General features: G+C 62.9%; 1 protein-coding gene across 19 annotated transcripts in view; it reads right to left on the reverse strand.

Moving 5' to 3' along the window:
* The window catches only part of PCBP3 (poly(rC) binding protein 3), a 245684-nt gene that overhangs the window by 11229 nt on the left and 216373 nt on the right, over positions 1-18082 (reverse strand). For 15 of the 19 annotated variants that reach the window (XM_041734744.1, XM_041734742.1, XM_041734745.1 and 12 more), the window contains 8 exons: positions 17833-17987; positions 16852-16875; positions 16292-16324; positions 15949-16065; positions 14908-15039; positions 13969-14097; positions 9640-9783; positions 6755-6796 (listed from right to left, as the gene is read on the reverse strand). In XM_041734744.1, the coding sequence (XP_041590678.1) occupies positions 6755-6796; positions 9640-9783; positions 13969-14097; positions 14908-15039; positions 15949-16065; positions 16292-16324; positions 16852-16875; positions 17833-17987 (776 nt within the window). The remainder of the gene's footprint in view (positions 1-6754; positions 6797-9639; positions 9784-13968; positions 14098-14907; positions 15040-15948; positions 16066-16291; positions 16325-16851; positions 16876-17832; positions 17988-18082) is intronic. The other 4 variants (XM_041734761.1, XM_041734758.1, XM_041734760.1 and 1 more) reach the window with 1 other exon arrangement.

An 18082-nucleotide genomic window follows, 5' to 3' on the forward strand; every position in this document is an offset into this window, starting at 1 on the left:
CTGCACGGCCCTGGCAGCCCTGGCCCCGCTCTCTGTGCTCCTCCCGAGGGTGGGTCCTCTCCCGTCCGTCCCGAGGCCCAGGCGCACAGCTGCGTGTCGCTCAGGACAGCAGGGAGAGCCGGGCCCTGGTGGCGGACCTGGCCTGGGGCAGCGCCGGCACCGACCGGCCTCGTGGAGGTGCGCTCGTCTGGTGCCACAGGTCCCCGTCCTGATCTGAGGAGTCACGCGGGCAAAGGGCTGGCCACGAAGTGTTGTCCACCTCGGCTGGGGACAACCACCATCGTGAGCAGCCTGCGGCTTCCCCATGCACCTGTCCACAGCTCCGCGACCTCGGGTGCTCCCCTGGTCTGTCCATCGCCTCCCTGGCAGGTAGGGGGATGGGGTGCATGCGGGGGGCCTGCTCCAGAGCCCACGGCCACACGTGTCACAGGCACACACGAGAAACGCTCCCCGCGGCCGTGCACTTGTGCTGGAGTCGCCGCCCGCAGGCCCTCAGGCCCTACACCCGCCCTCCTACTGCCACGCACTGGCTGCTGCTTACGACGAAACGGCCAAACGGCCACGCTCCCTCCACCCAGGCACCGTGGAGGCAGGGACGTCTTGGGGAGACTGGATGGGCACACACTGGTGCCTGGATTGACATCGGTCCGGGGGGCAGGTGGCCAGAGGGGAAGCCCGGTGACGGATGCCAGCTGGCCTCCCTCTGGTCTTGGCTCCGTCCCTAATTTGTCCGGCGCTTCTCCTCCTCGGGATGCAATCTCTACGTGTCTTAAGGGAGGCGCACGAAAAGTGCTAAGAGGACTCCTGCTTTTTGAGCTATTTCTGCCCTTAAACCATCAGACGTCGGGCACTCACAGGCGCCTGCACACGGCGGGGAGGGGCCGCAGGGGAGGGTGTCGTGAGACGGGCGGCTCCCTGCCCCTTAGCTCTTCCACTGGATGTTGGGTTGGGGCAGACAGACAGACGCTAAATGCAGACAAGGGCTACCGTGGCAGGTGCACAAGCGTGGAGGTACCACGCGGCAGGCGCACCGCGCACGGGCCAGCGTGAGGAACGGGCCAGCGTGGGGCGTAGGCTGCGCTCACGTCTTCCCCTCCCGTGAGACGCTTGTGCCTTCGCCCATTTCTCTCCTGGGTTCACTTCCGCTCACTCACAAAAACCCCTTTTATATTTTGGATGCTAATCCTCTCTTAGTTGTCTGTGCTGAAAAGATCTTGTCCCCACTCTCCTTTGGTGTCTTTAGAGAAAAGGTAATTTTTAAACTTTAATGGAGTCCAGTTCGTTACTATTTTCTTGGTGGTTTGTGCTCACTGTCTCGCTTACGAAACACTTCCTGGACCTGAGAACAGAGGGATCTTCTCTATTTTCCTCGAAAGGTGCTGTTTTCCTGTCTTTGTTCCCACGTGGATGACCATTTACAGATATTTCATGTTCCTATCCATGAAATTGGTATGTCCCCCCTCCCCTTTTTCTCATCTTTTGGTCTTCTTCAACTTTTTTTTTTTTAAAGGTTTATTTATTTGAGAGAGAGCGAGCGAGTGAGCACGTGTGGAGGAGGAGGAGCAGAGAGAGAGAATCTCAGCCCTCTGCAGGGCTCGATCTCGCGACCCTGAGGTCATGACCTGAGTCGCTCACCTGACTGAGCCACCCAGGTGTCCCGCATCTTCTTTAACTTTCAATAAAAACAAGTTTTTTTTTTTTTAAAGGGCATCTTTTAATTATTGATGTCAATGATTAAATGCACTGCTTTGCGGTAAGAGACTGCAGCCTGTGGGATTCCAGTTTGGGACACGTGGGTTTTCTCGATGGCGTGATGTGCGATCCAGTTGTGTAGACGCCTCCGGTATGGACTTCAACGTCGTGTAGAAATGTGTTCCATCCACACCAGTCACAGCAGAGCTCGGTGCAGGCTCCCTACGTCTGTCAAATTCCCTTCACGGTTTGCTACCTTTTCTCTACATGTACTTGCAGATAGGCTCCAGGTGCATACAAGCGTTGAATTTGTATCTTCTGGGGGAACTGAGCCTTTATCGAGACATAAACGATGAAACATAGACTTGGCTTTAAAGTCCTGTTGCTCCCCCCAACCCCCCAACGTTAATGTTGATAGGTTTCTTTTCTTTTTTCTCTCTCTCTCTCTTTTTTTTTTTTTTAATTTTTTGTTGTTGTTGATTCAACATGGAGATGAGAAGAATTTGCCAAGTTACAGGGGTTTTTTTCAGTTAGTATTTTTCCATGAGAGCTTTTTCTATCTTTTCAATATTTCTAGGTCCTTATTCTTTAGGTGTGTCTCTTGGGATTAAAAAAATGCTAGAGTTTTCCCCCTGTTTTGCTATTTGTCTAAAAACCTATTTTTTTTTTTTTTGGCTGTTCTTTTCTTTTTTAGTCAGACAGCCCTTTTTTAACTGGAACACTGGTTTTACTTTGATCACAATTACATGTATAAGGGACTAATTTCTGCCACTTTATTTTGTTTTGCACCTGTGGCTGTCCTGACTGGACAGGCGTGTTACGGGAGGAGGGACCTGGACAGACCAGTCTCCCCTGCCCCTGGCCCCTCTGCACCTGGTGGCAGTCACGTAAGTAAGCTGTTACCTGTCAGTGGTCACTCTGACGTCTTAACGCGCACATTCAAGGTCTAAACTCCATATCCGCCTCTTCTGGGATGGCACCCTGGCCTCCAGGAAGCTCAGACCCCCTTGGCCCACTGAAGCATACGTCTCCCGTTTTTTTTTTTTTTTTAAGATTTATTTATTTATTTATTCATGATAGAGAGAGAGAGAGAGAGAGAGAGAGAGAGAGGGAGGTAGAGACACAGGCAGAGGGAGAAGCAGGCTCCATGCTGGAAGCCTGACACGGGATTTGATCCGGGGACTCCAGGATCATGCCCTGGGCCAAAGGCAGGCGCCAAACCACTGAGCCACCCAGGGATCCCCTACATCTCCTGTTTTTGTCCATTTGTTTTTATGTTAATCCCACAGGTCAGACGGCCTTGATTTTACAGACAATTTTTGCTTTCCTTTACCGACACGTTCACATTTTAGTGTCGTCACAACCATCGGTAGTTCCTGGCCTATTCCTGCATTAATGAAACAAGCCCCTCATCCCTTGTCTCCAGGCTTCCCTCCGCAATCACTGTCCTCCTGAAGGGGGGCACCCATACAGGCCCGGTGGCCACCGCTGTCTGCCTGCAAATCCTTGGATGTGGGTCCTTGGAAGATCTTCTTAAAACAGAAGCCTGGGTTGACCATTACTTTCTGTGTCGTGACACCACCTTCTGGCTCCTGGGGTGGCTGGTGCGATGTCCCCTCGCTTTCTCTCTTGCTCCTCTGTAACATTCCTTTTCTGACAACTTTAGAGAGGTTTACTTTTGGTCCTGATGTTGTGTGGTTTTACTTTGATAAATAGAAAGTGGGTTTCTTTGTATTTATCTTGTTTGGGGTTTGTTTGGATTCCTGAATGTCAGGATTGGCTTCTTTTATTGATTCTGAGAAATTCTCAGTGCTTATCTTCTAGAATCTTCCGTCACTCTGTGTGATGACCTCTTGGGGCTCCGATGGGATGAAAACACAGATTTTGCCTCTGAGGAGGGGTGGGCTGGGGCAAGGAAGCCAGGCACTCAGAGGCTCAGCAGGAGAGGGGGCTGACTGTGTTCACCCGCAGTGGGGAAGGGAGACGCGAGCGGGTGGGCGGGCCTCCTGCTTTCCCACCCCGGAGGAGGTCGGGGCCAGGTGTGTGGGTGCCTCCCTACCACTCCGAGCCGTAGGTCCTGGAGGGAAGAGCAGGGCAGAGGTGTGGCCAAGCAGCCGGTAGGCTCAGCGTGCTGGCTCCTCCCTGGGGTTCCCACCGCAAGGTGCGGGAGCCTCTGTGCCCTCCCCATGGGTTCTGGAGGAGGCGAGCGGCAGCCCTTGGGGAGTTGGTTCCACAGCCACAGTGAAATGCGAGCGGACAGCTAGGAAACACTGCCCACGGAGGACCTAATATCGTGCATCTTCCCACCGATGTCTCTCACTTGTGTTGTGACTCCCATGTTGCCGTCTCCACTGCTTACTCTGAGGAACACGCTGCCTAGACTCCCAGACGCTGGGCACCACCGGGGCTCTTCAGCTCTGGTGGTGAGCTTTTGAAGCCACCATTCCCTTGTGTGTGAAACTGGGGGGCTGTCCCGACCGCCATCCCGCAGTCAGTGCCAGGCTCAGGCGGGAGGCAGAGGTCGCAAACCCTTAGTTGTCACCTCCCATGCGAGGCTGGGTTTCGGCTTGCTTTTGGGGCCCCTTGGGTGAGGGGGGCTTACGGGAGGGACTCGGATACCCTGACGAGTGGCAGAGAAGCATCACACGTGGGGGGCAGCTTGAGGCTGACTCTTCCCTCCCTCCCGTGTGACCGCATGTCTGTTCCTGGGGTCCCACAGGTCCTGGGTGGGCAGGGGAGTGGGGGGGGGCGGGTGGTCCCACATCCGAGTCCCTGCTGCCTCCTCTACCACATCTGAACTCAGTGGACCAGGCGGTCAGGCCATGGCTGAGGCCATCCCCCCCACACCCGGCGTCCCAATGCTTCTCAAGGGCATGTCCGGGAGGATTGAGGCAAAACGAGTGAGTGGCAGGCGAGACCCTGCAGGGACACTGGCCAGGCTGCAGGGAGGGTGACCCAGAGCGCGCTTTTCAGCACCAGGCAAGGATGAAACACGTACAGGTTTGTTCTAGGTGAAGGAGTGCTCGGCTCTATGAAAGCGGTTTTCCCACAGGCTGCTTGAGGGTCCTGGTGGCATGTCAGCCACTGTGGCTCAAGTATTTATTACAAAATAAGGTAGCGCTTCCTACCAGCATGACACCTGGGTTCTAGGAAACCAAGCCTTTACTGTCCCTACTGACCGCTAAGCTCAGCTAAATGCTGCCTTCCTGGCCATCATCATGGATGTCACCAGACAGTTGTTCTGGATGGAGCATCCCGTCTTCAACGCCGCGAGCCTGCAGGCTGCCCACGTTCTCTGAGCTCCCACCATAGAGTCCCAGCAGCTGCACGGCCACGGGGGCCGGTCTACACCGCACAGAGGGCTGTTCCATGAGAATAGCCCAGTGTCTTGGGTCTCTACCAAACGTAAGAAGGCAATTATGCAACAGTTAGAAGTTTGATCGGTCTGAGAAAAAAGCCTGCGGAACCACCCACTTTTAAGAGATTCTGAGAAAATCATGCGGGAAGACACAACCACCAACTAACATAAAAATCAATCAGCCAGGCTGAAGTTCCTCAGCCTCACGCAGGTGTGCACACCCACAAACCTGGGACTTCAGGCCAGAAATGCTCCTCTGTTGGCTCAGGGGCTGCAGGAAACCTCAGGCCCCACCTAAGAGCTGTGCCCTGGGGTCAACCGCCCTTTACTAGGGGCCTGACCACTGTGTCTCCTGAGCTTTAAAAAAGCCAACAAGCCAGGTTTTCCAATCTGCCCTTGCACACGTACCTGCACTTCCAGGGGGCACAAGAGCACCCGGCCCCACGTTAAGTGAAGACTGTGCCGTCACCCGAGTTGCATCCCAGCTTCCCATCGCCCCCACTCGGGGCCGTCTGTGGGATGGGAGTGAACAGGTGGACAGAACTGGCACCGCCCACAAGCCACCGAGGGCAGGAGATCTCCCCGCGATGGTACTGAACCGACGGCCCGTGTCCCCCACATTCTTACTCGGCCTGGCCAAGTTTCCGGAAGCCCTCGCCTGCTGCACCCGGACGGCTCACTGCCACGTCAGCACTCGCCCACTTCAAACGCACAGGGGTTTGCAGACGATGCCAACACCTGCCCACCTGGCGCCATCTCCCCCGCGCGAGTCTCAGGTCACACGCAGGAAGCGCTTTCACAGGGAGGCCGTGAAGTCTGGCAACGTTCAGAATGGTTTAGAGAAGGAAGGGCTTCCCCACGCCAGGCTTGCCGCACCTGCTGAAAGCAGCGCCAAGGCGGATCCCCAGTTCCTCCCGGCCCTGCCCTGGTCCCCTCCTCCCTCCCCGGACCCGCCCTTTGCAACCAGCTCACGCAGGCGTCCTGGCCCCGGCCCCGCACGCGTCTAGATCCCTGTGGAGAGACGACCGTGGATCACGGCTGCTGCCCTGTACCTGCTGCACACTGTCTCCCCGTCCCCTGCACCCCATGGTGCATTTCCGGGTGTCCCTATCCTCAACCCTGATGCCACACAGACTGTGACGCACTTCAGGGCGGCTGAGCAGGCCCCAACGGCGGAGCACGCGGCTTCAGCCCTCGGACGAAAGCCAAGGCCCTTCTGTTGGCTTTGTCCTCGGGGGTGGGGGGTGGGGGGTGCTGTTGCACCTTGGGCTCCCAAGGGGGAAAGTCTAGCTTTACCAGACCTTCAAATGTCCCCTCCCGCATCTCTTAGAGCACCTGGCTGACAGCGTGTCATCTAACTTCTCAGGTGGCTGTAGGGCACCCCCGTCCCTGGCCGCTCGGGCGGGTGCCATGGGCAGAGCAGCCTTGCGGCCACTGCCTGAGGCCCTGTGTGCGGAGGAAAGCCCCAGAGTGCAGCAACGATCAAATCAATTTGACATCAGGCCAAGTCCTCCAAACGAGTAGAATTAGTGCTAAGAGGTTAAAGGTTACTCAAGGTCATATGGATACGACACAGGTCAGGAACATTGAGAGAACGGTATTAATATTATTGCGTAATATTAATATTAGTAGCAAGTAACAGCAGCATGCAGGTGGGTAACGGTAATGAGAAGAGAAGGCGAGGGAGGCAGAGTGGAGACTCACATCTGGGTGGGGGATGGCGTACTGTCCCTGGATCGTGTAGGCCTAGAAAGAGAGACACACGGTCAGGTCGCGAAGCCGCCAGCCCGCGTGCGCCCACCGGCGGCCCTCCCCCGGGGACGGGGCTTCCCGTGAGCAGGCCCAAGGCCTCGAGGTCAGAGCGTCCCCTTGCACAACGCATCCCTGCCTGCCCCCCAGTAGCTTAGGACAAAATCGGAACCCCCAGGGCACCGGGAGGCGTAGACTGGGGGGTGTCCTGGCGCCAGGCCTCAGCGGCACCCACGGGCGGGCGGGTGGCTGGAGCTACAGCCAGGCGGGGGCCGGGAGCCGCCCACCCCCAGCCCCGAGAGCTCAGGAGCGCAGGAGCGGGCAGCGTCAGGCGGCTCCCCACTCCCCGAGGTTCTTAAAACCAAACCCCCGCCGGGATCGCTAGTTATTAACCCTCTGACTCGTCATCAACTTTTTACAAAGTATTTGTCCCAAGAAAACCAGGCCGAAGACCTTTAAAAGGTGACTCAAAACCAATTCTGCAAAGCAGACGAAGAAAAGTGCCCCCGTCACAGGAGGCCCGACCTGCACACGCAGGGACGGCTCCCGGGGGGCCAGCGGGGTCCCCCCGGCTTCACCTTCCAGGCGGCGGCCCGCACCAGCCGCGGCGCCCGCGTGGGCCTGGGCCCCCTCCGCCTGCCCGCCCCCTCCTGCCTCAACCGTCCACCAGCCGAGATGCTCCCAAAACTCACGGCCAGAAACACACGAACCACAGGTGTGAAGGGAGAGTGAAGACCAGAGACTTGCTGCCAGGCCTCGCGGGCCGTGACGGGGCACGTGCCACACCAGCCCCGGGCAGCTGCGCTCAGGGGCCTGCCACGCGGGTCTCCGTGCTGCAGCCCGAGGGGACACGTCCCCCTGCCCCGTGTCCACGTGTGCACCCGAGGGGAACCCCAGGTCAGCGAGGGTCCTGTCTGGGGACCACACACCGAGGGGCGAGGCCCAAGGTGCGGCCAAACCATGGCTTTTGGATCTGCGGGGAGCACCGGGGGGAGCCCCGGGCACGTCATGGTCGCCAAAGGCGTTCCGAGGGGTAGAGGGATCTTATCAGATGCTCCAGGTGAGGGGGGAGCTGTGCACACGGAGCGTGGGGGCGTGGCCCTGTGGTTTGCGGAGGTGCCACCAGGCACCTGCTCCGAGGTGTCACCACCTGTAACGGCCCCGGGACACGCCCGCCGCCACAGGCCCGTTAGGTCGGGGCCCCTACGTCCGCATGAGCTGCACACGCTTCCCGGCAGGGCAGTTCTTTGCCCGGGCGTCTCTGGCTCGCTCTTGCCCAGGGAATTCTGAATTCCACTTGAGGCGTGAGCCTCTCCCGGGCTCTCTGGACACAGGGAAGGTATAAAAGTCTGGACGAAGCGTCACCACGTGTGACCTGCCTGTGATGCAGGGCTGATGCCCCTGGCGGGTACCTGGCGGGCACCTGCTGGCCGGTGGGCCTCCCGGGCCCTGGAGGGCCAGAGGCGCGTGTCCCGGCGCAGCGAGGTGCAGGCCACGGCTCTCAGGGCCGGGCTCAGATCGCATTCACGCCCCGTTTCTCAGCGTGTGCCGTGGCTCCTCTGTCCCCGCAGGGCCGAGAAGGACCACTGGTGAGAGCGACCGTCCCGGGGGCACGGATGCAGGTGCCTATAGCCCGAGCACAGCCTGGGGACAAGTGCCCATGATGGGGGGGTGGCCTGGTTGCCCTGGGCTCCCGTGGCTTCCCGGGCCCCCGACTGCTAAGGCACCTCCCTTTGGGCTGAAGGCCTGTGCTTTGCCACGTGGCGCCACCGTGGGTTTGTTCACGTGTCCGGGTCCAGGCCACTGGGTGCCCCTCGGTGCCTCTGGCCCTTTCTGACCTGCAACATGGGGCTGCGACGGGAGGGCACAGTGACGTGAAGGGTCCAGCCCAGGGGCAGGGCTGCTGGGAGACCTCGGCGGGGGGCGGGGGGGCTGGAGGGAGCTGCCCTCATGCTGCTCGTGGGGGTCTCTGCCCCTCGTCTAACGTGTGCATCAATCTGGAGGATCTGATAAGATTCCTTTAAAATGCAGACAGATTGTTATCTGACTTTGTCAATGAACAAATCATGACCGTTTCCGCCCGACCTGGGTCACCTCCGAAAATTCCCCGTCTTCACTCTCCCTCCAACAAAGACACACGTCACCGCCAGCTGGACGCAGAGCTCCTCCAGGCACCCCCGGCCGGGCGTCGTCCGGGGCCCTCCACCCCCGCTGTCGTGACCCCGGGGTGTGTGGCACAGGTGCCCGATGGCGGGTGGGCCCTCGCGGGGAGGCGTGCCCCGACCCTCTCCTCGGCTCTCTAGGCCCCACTGATGAACTGCCGGCCTCGGATGCAAATCTCCCGGCGACGCCTGGCCGCCCAGGCTCCGGGCCGGCCGGGGAAGGGGGCCAGCGGCTCTGGGCACAGCAGCAGGTGTGCAAGCAGGTGCTCCCGGCCCGGCTGGCTGGGGCAGGGCGGGGCAGGAGGCCGTCACCGCGCCCGGGGGCTCTCGCCCGGCTGGGCCCCCCCTTCCCTGCTCCCAGGCACCCCCGCACAGTGGAGCGTGCGCTCCAGGGGGAACGGGACCCTGCTCGTGCAGCTCAGCTGCTTCAACCTGGAGCCACGGGGCCACGGGCACGCCCCGCCCCTCCGCTTAGCTAGATCTGGGCCTGGGCAGGAGCATGGTCCTCCTGTGCCCGGCCCGGGGGAGGACGCTTCCAGGGCTCAGCGCCGCGGGGTGCCCCCCCGCCCCCCGCCCCTGCTCCGAGCCGCCGGGCCGTGGGCCGGGAGAGCTCTGCATCCAGCGCGGGTGGGGTGGGAGACGTGCACGTGACAGGGGAGAAAACCTGAGTGCACTAACGGGCAGCGGCGGGGGCTGCAGTAAGAGGCTGAGGTTGGCAGTGGAGGCCGCGAGCGGGTCGGCTCTTACCTGACCACCTGCAAAAATGACAGGGGTGGAGGCGGGCTTTGGGCGGTAGGGGATGGTGGCACCTTTCGGTGGGGACTAGGAAAAGGGACAGGAGAGGGAGAGAGAGCATTAGAGCAGCTTCGCAGGCCAGGACCTGGTGAGGGGGCCTCCTTCCCGAGCCCGCCCCCGCGCTGCCGCCCGCCCCGCCCTGACCCCAGGCTGTGGCGGCCCCGGACGGTGGGGACGCCCCGCAGCAGGAGGGTGCGCGACGGGGACCCTCCTGGGGCCACCTCTCTCCTCCAGGCCGCCACCAACCCCGCGGGGTGCCCTGCCAGGTCCTGACAAGGCGGGGAGAGAGGCCAAGACCCTGCCCGTCCTGGGGGCTGCGGGCCGTGTAGACGGGCTGACCTTGTCTGTGCTGGGGGCTGCAGGCTGTGTAGACGGGCAGACCCTGTCTGTGCTGGGTGCCGTGGGCTGTGTAGACAGGCAGACCCAGACCTTGCCCATGCTGAGGGCCGTGGACCGTGTAGACGCACAGATCCTGCCCATTGTGGATGTGGCGGGCCGTGTGGACGGGCAGACTCTGCCTGTGCTGGGGGCCGCAGGCCATATAGACAGGGAGATCCTATCTGTGCTGGGGACCATGGGCCGTGTAGACGGGCAGACCCAGACCCTGTCTGTGCTGGGGGCCACAGGCCATGTAGATAGGCAGATCCTGCCCACGCTGGGTGCCACAGGCTGTGTAGACAGGCAGACCCAGACCCTGCCCGTGCTGGGGCTGTGGGCCGTGTAGACAGGGAGATCCTGCCCATGCTGGGGGCTGCGGGACGTGTAGACAGGGAGACCTTGTCTGTGCTGAGGGCCGCGGGCCATGTAGATGGGCAGATCTTGCCTGTGCTGGGGGCTGCGGGCAGTGTAGACAGGAAGATCCTATCTGTGCTGGGGGCCGCAGGCCATGTAGACAAGCAGATCCTGCCCATGCTGGGTGCCGTGGGCCATGTAGACGGGCAGACCCAGACCCTGCCTGTGCTGGGGGCTGCGGGCCATGTAGATGGGCAGATCCTCCCGTGCAGGGGGCCGCAGGCCATGTAGAAGGGCAGACCCAGATTCTGCCCATGCTGGGGGCCGCAGGCTGTGTAGATGGGCAGATCCAGACCCTGCCCGTGCTGGGGGCTGCGGGTCATGTAGATGGGCAGATCCTCCCGTGCTGGGGGCCGCGGGCCGTGTAGACAGGCAGACCCTGCCTGTGCTGGGGGCCATGGGCCATGTAGATGGGCAGATCCTGCCCATACTGGGAGCCGCGGGCCGCGTAGACAAGCAGGTGGCCGCCTGAGGGCCGGGTGCTGTCGCTCTGCACGTGGGCCAGCCTGGCTGTGGTCCTCTGCGAGAATCTCCGTCCCTGTGTCGTGCTCGGGGGAAGGCTGGGCTTGCTGGGCTGCTCCGCCACGGGGGCCCCATGCCCAGAGCCCCCGAGCCTCACTGGGCCGGGCTCACGATGCTCAGCAGGCATCATCGCAGGAGGGCGAGAAGCATCTGACTCATATTAACAAACAAGCAACTTTTTAAGAAAGCTTAGGGTTCAAACGAGGTAATTCGCAGTCGTGACGAGCGCTGCCATCATCTCCTTTGCGTGTTCTGTGTCCAGAGGTGCAGGACCTCTGTCTCGCGGTGAACGATACCCCCAAGCACAGAAGTCAGCCAGGGTCTGCTACGGTGAGCCTAGGGCGTCGTGCAGAGGCCCCAGGGCAGGAGGGGCCAGGGCGGCCTGATGCCGCCGGGAGTCGTCCAGACCACGGCCCGCACCCTGGGCGACGACCTGAGGGCCCCGCCTGGGAGACACAGCACAGAGGGCGTCAGAACAAGCCGGGCCGTGTGATGCTGGGCACGTGGTACGACCTTGAGCACGTGGTTTGACCTTGCACTCTGACTTGGGGTGCCGCGTGCCCTCGGGAGTCCGTGGGGCCAGGGCCGGGGGTGCCGCGTGACCTCGGGAACACCGCACAGACTTGCTGTGAGATAGGAAGGGCTGCTGAGGGGCCTGCGAGCTGACCCAGGGCGGCTGATGCCTCCAGGGCAGGCAGGGTTCAGGGTTTCTGCAGTTTCTGACCAAATGCCTCCAGAATCATCTCTGTGCGGCCAGGGACCGCTGCAGCCTCAGAGGAGACCGGGTTCACGGTGGCATACCCACGACTAAGCCGGGCTGGCTGGAATGACCGTCTCCCTGCACCCGCGGTCCAGCTGTGCCCCGTCCCCGCGCAGGTGCCCCGCTCCAAGGTGCCCGCTGGCCCCACCGACGGCAGCCCCGCCGTCCCAGTACCGTGCGTGTGAGTCTCGCTGACATCTGGCAGGGGAGAGGCCCTGGGAGCACAGCGGGCACTGGCGGGCGGGCTCTGGGGTGCCGAGGGTGCTCTCCACGGGGCCCCACGGACTTCCTGCCCCCGAGGGCAGCCCTTCCATGGCCATTCAAGGGTGTGCGGCCACCCCAGAGCTAAGCCTGGAAGTCCCCTAATCTTTGCTCTGTTTGTTCGGCTGTTCTTCACTTAAAAATAGGCTCAACTTGGGCAGCCCCGATGGCTCAGCGGTTAGCGCCGCCTGCAGCTCAGGGTGCAATCCTGGAGACCCGGGATCGAGTCCTGCGTCGGGCTCCCTGCATGGAGCCTGCTTCTCCCTCTGCCTGTGTCTCTGCCTCTCTCTCTCTCTGTCTCTATGAATAAATAAATAAAATAGAAAAATTAAAAAAAAAATAGGCTCAACTGTTCCTAGGTGCGGTGGCTCCTCCTCCCCTGGAGAGACAGCAGCTCCCCCGCCGTCGGAGCGTTTCGGGACCCGGTGAGAGCGAGGTGTCGCCTCGGCCCTGTGTTTGCCATTCACGCCTGCCACGTGGGCTTCACGGTTCAGAGTCGCGTGAGCCTCCCGGCCGTCGGGAAGGACACTGGGCCGTTCCAACCACAGCCCGGGGCACCGGCACCCACGGCCGTATCTGCAGGGCCACGTCTGACCGCGAGCGTGGTGCGGCCGACACCACTTGGGAGGAGTCCTGGGGAGACCGTGCGTTTTGTTCCAGCCCTTGCTCTTGGACGTGGGAGGCTGTGTCCTTCCTGGAGTCGTTCCCGTGACTGTGCCCTCTGCGGCGCCGCTGCCACTCAACGGGAGTGTGCTCGGGCCACCGGGCACCCGCCAGCGTGGAGGAGGGCGCGGCCCGCTCGCCGCCTCTGGGGTCCCAGCAGCAGGGGATGGAAGGAAGGGCAGATGGGCACCAGCTGTCGCCGGGACCGTCAGGACCACAATGTTTGGAAAAACAGTTCTGACTTCACAAAATATACTTCAGGGGAAAAAAATAAAAACAAAAAAACTATGCAATTGTGTTTTTTTTTTTTTTTTTTGCAATTGTTTTAAAGAGCTGGACATGGGTCTGAACAGCAAAGAAAGGACAAAAGAGGGGAGCCCACAGATGCTGGCCGAGGCACAGCGCGCTCGGGAGGCCGCGGCCGGGGAGCCCCGGTGCAGGGCCGCCCTCACGGGGACCCCAGCTCCCAGCACGGCCGTGGGAGCCGCAAATCCTTCGCTGTGGCCCACGACCAGCAGCTGGTGAGAGCGTCCGTGCATCCTGCTGCATCTGCGGTATTGGCTGCAACTTAAGTCACAGGATTTTTTTTTTTTTTTCCTAAAAAAATTTCAGGAGAGGCTTTGGTCTCTCTCAGCCGTTCTCTCCTCTGCTTCTCCTTTGGTTCAAACTGTTCTGTTCACTCCTCCCTGATTTTGCAACTTGGCATTTTAGCTGCTTTTCCTCCTTGGCGCCCCAGTGGGGCTGCAATGCCTGCAGGCGTGGCGGGCACGGGCCTCCTGCCTCCCCTTCCTCCGTGGGCCCGGGGCAGCGGGATCCTGCCCGCAGCGGGCAGCGTGTCCAGCGCAGACCTGCACCGTGGTTAAGGCCTGACCCTTTACGAGGCCCCTCGCCCTGCAGACTAGGGACCTCTCCTCTGATTGCGACCTCACACGTCTGCTTCCCTGGCTCCCCAGCCACGGTGATGGGCACGCCCGGGGGGACAGGCACCCGCAGCTGTCCCTCCCGTGGCACCTGCACACCTAGCGAGGCTCTTGCTCAGGTCGCCTTGGGCAGGGGGTGGTCTCGGGTCATGCTCCTGACCCCCGGCCCCCACACAGCCCTGACCACATGAACTCTCTGGGCCCCGGCCACGTGCCACAGCCAAGACAAAGCAGCCCCGGCCAGTGTGGCATGAGGAGTAGGCCGGCGGTGAGCCCTGGGCGCCCAGACTGTACCTCCAGCATGACCACACAGATCTGCTTGACGCACTGGATGATGGCGTCGGGGGTCCCCGAGATGGTCACCGCCCGCTCTGTGGAGTTGGGCAGCATGTCCCCGGCCACCTGGACCTGGGCACCTGTGGACTGCAGAAACGAGACATTGGAAGGGGAACGGGAGGGGCGGGGGTGGTGGTGGCGGCCTGTGCTGGAGCAGCGCTCCTGGGTTCTCGAGACGCATCGTGTCGAGGGTGCAGCGCACGACACCCACCCCGATGGCACCCCTCCATCCCCGCCTGGCACCCAGCCCTCTGCGTGTCCCCTGGGGCCCGTGGGCAGGGCTGGTCCGGCGTCTCAGCCTGCAAGGGCATTTGCAGAGGTGGAGACAGATGGAATCACTTTCTTCCAATACATGGAACTTTCTCGTCCTGTGGAGCCGGAGGTCACAGAGAAAGATGGATTCTAGAGGGGCCTAAACTCTGTGCCCGTCTTTCCTTGACGGAACCAGGACGGGGTGGCTGCCCGCCTTCTGGAGAGGGAAGGATTCAGGCTTTCCCTGAATAAAGGACCAGGAACATAAAGCCTGCACGTCCCCATCCTGCTGGGTTGGCTCAGGCCTGTGGTCCCCGGAGGCACCTGCCTGGGGGCAGAGAGCGCAGCCTCCACGGCCTGGAGCCACACGACGGGGAGGTGGGGTGCTGCCCCCTGCCCATGCGGGACGGCCCGGCCTGCTCCTGGTTGGGGTGCACAGCCCCCTGGCGGGTGCCCGGCACCCCTGCACACCCGTGAGAGGCTCCACGCACACTCCAGGGCTTCCCCCGGCCCATCCTTCAGTGTTTGGACGGCTCTTCCCTACCGTAAGCTCATCCCGGCAGGGCACGCGGTTCCGGGCCTCCCCGGGGGCAGGCCTCCCCCTCCCGGGGGTGGGGCGCCAACGGCCGGGGAGGGTCCTGTTACCTCTCTGATCTCCTTGATCTTGGAGCCGCCTTTGCCAATGAGGGACCCACACTGGCTGGCAGGGACCACCAGCCTCAGTGTCACCGGTGGTTTGCTGGTGGCAGGGCTGTTGCTCATAGAGTTAATGATGTCCTGGGGAGGGAGAAAGACACACGTGGGGGCCTGCGGCCTGCACACCAGTGAGTGCAAACGCCAGGCTCGGGGAGAAAGAAGCTGGTGGGACAGGGTCCCCGTGCCCAGAGGCACACGGTCTGGGGGGGGGTGGGCTCAGGGAGGACAAGTGCAGGGACTCGGGTGCTCCCAGGCAGGCTCCCAGGCAGAGGCGCTCGGTGCACAGTGTGGCAAACGGCTGGGTGTCCAGAGGACGGACGCCGCGGACACAGCGGATTATGGAGGCTCGAAGGCCAGCTGAGCTCAGAAGGGCAATGAGGACAGCCAGGTGGAGCGAAGGGGACCCACACCTGCCACCCACGTGCAGACACACAGGCCGCCGCGGCCGCGGTGCTCCCGTGGACGGGCAGGGACGGGCAGTGCAGACGGAGCCTGGCCCCGGGCCCTGCCTCTGCCCGTAGGGTGCGGCCCGGCGCGAGGGGTGGACACACAGGGGGCGCGCTCTGGAGGGAGATTACCCCTCAGCTTGATCGCCCTCTGGGTAAAAACACTGGCTGCGTCTCTGTGAAACCTCTGGGAACTTGAACAGCGTCGGAAACGCATGAAAACCTTGATTTAACCTGCTAGCGCAGCCTCAGGCGTGCCAGGCACGGGGGTGCACGCGCGCGGGGGTGTGCGCCGGCGGGACGGTCCCGGGTCCAGCCCGCGGCCAAGCTCGCAGCCTGGGGAGGAGCCGCGGGGGCGGCTGGGGCTCGTGCCGGGCGCTGGGCCCACGGACACGTGAGGGGGTGACGGGGGGGGGGGGTGCTCACAGCCGCCAGGGCGTCTGCTGGGCCGCGGTGCGCCCACGTCCAGACACACGGATGGCCCCGGGGCCCAGCGGAGACCACGCCCTCCCCCAGCACGCGGGGTCCCTGGGGCCGACCTCACCTCCTCAAACTTGTAGGCGATCATGGCAAAGGCCTTGAAGATGGCGTCTGTGGGGCCCGTGATGGTCACGATTCTCTCGGGGCAATTTCCCTCAGAGATGTTGATCCTCGCGCCGCTCTGGAAGGGGGGGCACAGCGGGGCAGCGTTACGGGGGGCAGTACCGGGGCCGTCCCCAGAGCGCGGTCACCGCCACGCCGCGCCCCCGCGGCCCCCGAACGGCCTGACCCGGGGTGTGCAGGCCAGAGGGGCGCGGCCGTGGCGGGGCTCCCTGGGGCAGGACCCTGCCTCCCGCCTCCCGCCTCCCGCCCGCCCACGGCTGGGACTCCAGGGCCGGCCCACTCACCTCTTCCCGCATCTTTTTCACAGTCTCTCCTTTCTGGAAGAAAGATTCAGACAACGGGTTGGGGCGTCGCTCTGGGCTTCCGCGCGGGGTCGGGGCCCCGGGCCGGCCGGCAGCAGCCCTCGGGGGGGGGGCCGAGAGCCTGACGGACGTGCACAAGCCGCCGAGGGGCCCTCAGGGGAGGCAGCAGGGCCCTGGCCCGCTTGGGGTCAGTCTCACATCCCCCACATCCCTCGTCCTCGTCACGGGCAAAGTGGGGCCAGGCCAGGGCGGGCACGCCCTTGAGGGAGGACCTGGAGCACGAGGCGCCCCGACACCTGCCCCTCCCACAGGCTTTCGACTCCCAGATCTGCGCTCGCGTTCCCCACGGCCGCAGGGGCCACAGGGCACACGTCGGGGGAGCAGAGGCGCAGGCCGCGGGGCGGGGGCGGGGGGCTGGGGCTGCTGGGGGCCTGGATTCCAGCGGAATCCGCGTCCGCGGCGCACACCGCTGCGTGGCCTGCAGCCGGCACAGGCCCGCTGGCTCCGTCACCTTCTCAGCCCAGCAGAGGCGGAGCAGTTACCTTCCCGATGATGCTTCCAACTTCCTGCAGGAAAAGAATCACAGAAAGATGCTGTCACAGCAGCAGGAGAGACGCCTGCGGCAGACGCTGTGTGGCAGCGAGGACGGGGGGCAGGACGGCCAGGGAGTCGGGGGGCTCCTGGTGCCCGTGTGGCCTCAGTCAGACCCAGGCCCTGCCTGTGACGGACACACAGACGCGCACAAGCAGGCGGACAGCTGCCCACAAGTGCGTCAGGAGGCCCCGCGGTGCACGTTGGCCGCAAGGACCCCCCCCCCCCCGACCTGTGATGTAAAGGTGATAAGCGCCGCCACCGCCTTCTCACGGGTGAGGAAGTGGCCTGTGCAGACGCCCATGGGCACGGCCCCGCGGTTCTGGAGCCCGGAGCCCGCTGCAGCGGGGACTCGCTCCTGGCCAGGCCGCACGGCGCCTCCGCTGGGGTCACACCCACCGGGCGCCCGAGCCAGCCCGCTTCCCGCCCCGAGGGGGCCCTGCAACCACACTCATTGCCCTTATTGCAGGGAAGTCCTCGGTAGTGACAACGCTCCCGGGGAAGCTCCGAAGTCCCACGGGGCCGTGGGAGGACGAGGAGGGGGCGGCAGCAGCCAAGGCGGCTGGGCACAAGGTGGTGACCCTCGGGCGGCCGCGGCACCCCAGCTCCCGGGGCAGGGTGATGCCCGTGGCTGCCACTGCGGCCCCTGGAGGTGGTGCCGGGCGCACTCCCAGCTGCTGACAGCCTCCAGCAAGTGCCACCCACACTCGGGAGACGCCAAGGGGACTGGGGGGGGGTGTCTCATGGCACAAACACACGACAGACGGAGGACTCAGGGCGGTGCCTGTGCTGCTGGGCTGGACTTGGGGTAGGAACTCACGGGGCACAGTCTATAGGGACAACACGGAAATCCGGTTTACAGACACATGCGCATACACACACGTGATTGTACGGACACAGGATACGCGACTCGGCGGCCTCGGGCTCCGTACCTTTCCATGCATCAGCAGGCGGATCGTCAGGGTCACGTTCAGGCCACCTTCTGAGACCTTCGACTCCATCTTTCTCCCAAAATGCGGCTGGGGGTGATGGCTTAGGAGGCCGAGGGCGCCGTGAGGAAGGACGGATGGGGCCCAGACGGTGTCACCTGGAACGAGGAGGCACAGCTGCTGCGAGGCGCAAACGCTGTCCACGGCCGCACGGTCAGGGGCGTCCGGCCCACCAGGACCTCTGGCCTCTGGG

This window comes from Vulpes lagopus, chromosome 20 (genome assembly GCF_018345385.1).
Source record: "Vulpes lagopus strain Blue_001 chromosome 20, ASM1834538v1, whole genome shotgun sequence".
NCBI classification, from domain to species: Eukaryota; Metazoa; Chordata; class Mammalia; order Carnivora; family Canidae; genus Vulpes; species Vulpes lagopus.